The 3,812-nt window shown below is 38.6% G+C and overlaps 2 protein-coding genes across 5 annotated transcripts in view; both read right to left on the bottom strand.

Annotated features, from left to right (window-relative positions):
- The window catches only part of oxsr1b (oxidative stress responsive kinase 1b), a 69,721-nt gene extending 68,396 nt beyond the window's left edge, over nt 1–1,325 (bottom strand). Inside the window, exon 1 of one of the 3 annotated variants that reach the window (XM_032503628.1) lies at nt 880–1,325. In XM_032503628.1, coding sequence (XP_032359519.1) covers nt 880–949 — 70 coding nt within the window. In that variant the 5' untranslated portion in view covers nt 950–1,325. The remainder of the gene's footprint in view (nt 1–879) is intronic. The other 2 variants (XM_032503627.1, XM_032503629.1) reach the window with 2 other exon arrangements.
- A 600-nt stretch (nt 1,326–1,925) lies between these two features.
- The window catches only part of myd88 (MYD88 innate immune signal transduction adaptor), a 3,859-nt gene continuing 1,972 nt past the window's right edge, over nt 1,926–3,812 (bottom strand). The window contains exons 3-6 of one of the 2 annotated variants that reach the window (XR_004327452.1): nt 3,337–3,514; nt 2,766–2,857; nt 2,427–2,667; nt 1,934–2,004 (exon numbers count right to left, since the gene is read on the bottom strand). Coding sequence is in view for 1 of the 2 variants with exons in the window: in XM_032503632.1 (XP_032359523.1) it covers nt 2,513–2,667; nt 2,766–2,857; nt 3,337–3,514 (425 nt within the window). In the remaining variant the exon portion in view is untranslated. Of the gene's footprint in view, nt 2,668–2,765; nt 2,858–3,336; nt 3,515–3,812 lie in introns of both variants that reach the window. The other variant, XM_032503632.1, reaches the window with a different exon arrangement.

A 3,812-nucleotide genomic window follows, 5' to 3' on the forward strand; every position in this document is an offset into this window, starting at 1 on the left:
CACACACACACACACACACACACACACACACACACACACAAATAATTTGACGTAGCATATTCTTTACACTTTAAGTGTTAAGTTTTAGTAATGAGAACAACAAAACAAGGGAAATTTAAGAATGTTAGATTACAAAGTAACTTATAAACTATTATAGATTTAATAATCAAAATATTATTAATTGAACTATGAAGACTTTTGTACAAAATAAATAAAGTCATGATAATTTAAATGTATAGGCTACATCTGAAAAAAATTCCCGGACCCCCTGGCTGAGCGTCACGGACGGTCCCTGGACCCCACGTTGAGAGTCACTGATCTACAGTAACGTTACATGGCTGACATGCTTTGCTTTAGCAAATCAAAAGATAACTTCTAGACTGTTATTTGTAGCTAATGTCACGTTCAGTTGAATACACCAACACTGACAAATTGAAATTACATATAGTTACAATTCTTGTAATTTCATAGATACGCTCTCTATCCAGAATGTAAGACATTTTAAGCTAGCTGTTTACATTAATAACAGATTGTTCAATGAAAGCGGTTCTTTTCTAGCAAATAGTCGGTGCCAGACTAGACAGCAACGTTACCGTTGTAACGCTCGTTTACGATTTCGGCACAGCTCCAGTGGACGGGGTGAATTACCCGCTCTCACTGGAAACACTTCACTGACTACAAGTCACAACACCGCCCGGGTACGACTGCCAAGTTGCCAAACGTGATGAACTTAACCTAGCTCTGGAGAAAGAAGATGCCTTGCTTTACACTTGGAAGATATTAGCTAGAGCTTCGCTATGTCAACTGTGATAAGCAGACATCATAGGACTGTCGGTTAAAACAGACGTTAAGCTAACAAGCTAAGGATCACATACATACCAATCACCTCGTGTAGCTCATAATCATCTTTGTTGATGGACCAGGTTTGGGAGCTCAGGTCCTCCGACATGGCTGAGGAGTCTGCCGAGGCCGTGCTATCTGTAGAAAGATGCTGAATGCAAAGACTGTGCGTAAAAACAAGTCAAAGTAATCCAAACAAGACCAACACGAGAAACACTTCCCCTTCTTTGCGAATCCTGCAGCACTCCTGTCATTCCCAAAGTTTGACACGAGCGTAGCAGCCCCGCCTACCGCATTCCTACTGAGCAAATGTGGACTTTCCTGGCGGACATATTGAGTGTGGGACGTGCTCCTGAATCCACTTTAGTCAGTAAAGAGACAATTATTATTGGCACTGGCTGGCTGAATTAAACAGTGTCATACATACAGCGACTGTTTAAAACATAAGCTATACAACGCCTTTAAATATATACATAATTAGGTGTCTGCATTTACTAATTACATACACAAAGATTGTTTAAATATTGGGTAAAACATAACCAAAACCCGATCAAGCCTTTGTGTACTACCGCCACACTTTTAATGGCGGGCAGCTGAACTGTGAGTATTTATTGCCCAGAGGTAGTCCTTGCAGGCATTCATTCTTCTCTTACAGAAAACAAAACGCAAATGTTTTGCTTAAATTTTCACATCGCACTCTCAGCTCTTCCTCTCCCAGAAAAATGTAATTGATGGAGACGTTTAAGTATTAAATTGGCTAGTAATGTTTGCCTGACAGGTTATACTCAGGGTTAAAACATTACTAAAACAAAGTGTGTGAATGGAGGCGTGTTGCGCCGGAACACCCTGTTCTCTGATTGGACAGTTTCACATACACTGATCTGTGATTGGATGTTCATGCAATAACTGTAAAATGAACTGAGCCAACGTTTATCTTATAGACACCAGGACTTGCACAATGGCGACACATGGTGGAGAACATCAGCACATACTGGGCTTTCATGACTACAAATGCTTTTTAAGAAAAAGGAAACTTCCCTTGAAAAATGTGGTCAATTTATTTTGAGGAAATATAATTCAGACCATTTATTCGAGGTAAAATAAATTCATTTTATTAAACTTTTCAAAAGCAACCATATCAAAAGTACAAAATGTAAAGACATCCTGGCAACAAATAGAGAAAGTGAGAGAGAAAGGCAGGTGTCAGCAGTCAGTCAAATGTAACAAGTGGAAGAATCACATTATCTCTTCCTCTTGCGCTCCAATCTCATCTAGATACTGACTCATAAGAGGAAGTGGCCAGTGCAAAAAAAAAAAAAAGAAAAGAAATTTTCCACATGCTACACCCCCAATACGAACACATACTCCTCGCCAGTATAACTTGCATAAATACATAACAGCTGCAGGTACAACTTATGTTATCTTTGAAACATAATTATGGCTGTGTGCAGTGAGAACTTTGCTGATATTTGGTATCTGTCTGCAGCTTGAGTTACATAATGATAATATATAAAAATCATTGTCATCTTCATAGGAAACACAAATAGTCACACTAGTCACAGTGTGCAGCAACAGCACATACTTACTTTAACCTGTGATTTTTGGTCATTGTTCAACATCCCCGTTGATGGAATAAAAAAAATTAAAAAAAAATGAACTGCCTGGACCAAAGTTATGGCAGAGAGAGAGCTTTGGCCAGCCGTACCCAAAACCAGGCCTGTGTGGGAGGCCGGGTGTAGTCACATATGGTAAGGAAGCGTAAAATGCTGGGGAACGGTTTTGACATTGACTTGTACTTTACTGGAATAAGCCGTTTATTTCGAGCTCCTGAAACAGCAGAAAAAAAATAAAAGTTAAGTGACAAGCATTGACAGGCGTATGTCAAAAAAAAGGAAGCTGTTTAACATAGCAAAAATGTAACTTACCGGGACAGAGGCTGAGAGCAAACTTGGTCTGAAAGTCACAGGCATCGCTTTCAAGGTATTCATCAGAAATCACCACCACCATCCTCTTACACCTGTACAGATAGTCACATATTTTAATAAGTATAAAAATTAGGGAGATTTTAGGAGAGCAAACTTCAATGTATTGCTCTCAGTTGGCATTTTAGATCTAAATTAAAAATGAAACTGCAATTAGGAAAGTTTAGATTCCTGTCATGAGTAAAACTTTTATCTCTTTTGTATCTGTGAACTTTCAATTTGCTTTTCGCCAGACAAGTGATTGATAGAACCACTGAGAGTAGAATATCATAACTGCTGGGCAGAAACCTCATACCTCCAGATTTTTCTGGACAAAACCTCATAACTCCACCCCGCTTTCATCTTAAATGCCAGACACGGTAGAGTTGAAGGTAAACAATAAATCAATCAGTCCATCCATCCATCCATCCATCCATCCATCCATCCATCGGACTATGCTTTGGCTTCCTTGTTTGTTTGTACTGGCCTAATCAACAGAATAGTCCCGGACATAGTTGCAGTGTCAATATCCCACCTCTTCTCTATGAGTTCACTGGTGATGGTCCATACACAGGAGCCCGGGAGGACATCTCTGTCAAACACACACAGCTTCAGCTTGTACTCTGTCTGTTCCAGCTCGCGAATCATCTCATGGACAAACTCAAAGTCACTCTGGCAGTAGCAGATGAAGGCATCAAACAGCTCAGGAGCACCTGTATTCCATTCAGCGAGATTAAGTTCAATAACACAGTTTTAACTAGCATTATAAAAGCGCTAAATTTACACACAATAAACTTGGAAAAAATCTTCAGAACTGAGAGATTAGACATATACACATATATATATATATATATATATATATATACACATATACATACATACACACACTAAATATACATATATACTGTATATCTATATACACTGTATATCTATTTAGATGGATAGTTAGTATACTGTACATACACACACATACAGTATGTGTGTGTGTGTATATATATATATATATATATA

Source organism: Etheostoma spectabile, chromosome 22, assembly GCF_008692095.1.
Source record: "Etheostoma spectabile isolate EspeVRDwgs_2016 chromosome 22, UIUC_Espe_1.0, whole genome shotgun sequence".
Classification (NCBI taxonomy): domain Eukaryota; kingdom Metazoa; phylum Chordata; class Actinopteri; order Perciformes; family Percidae; genus Etheostoma; species Etheostoma spectabile.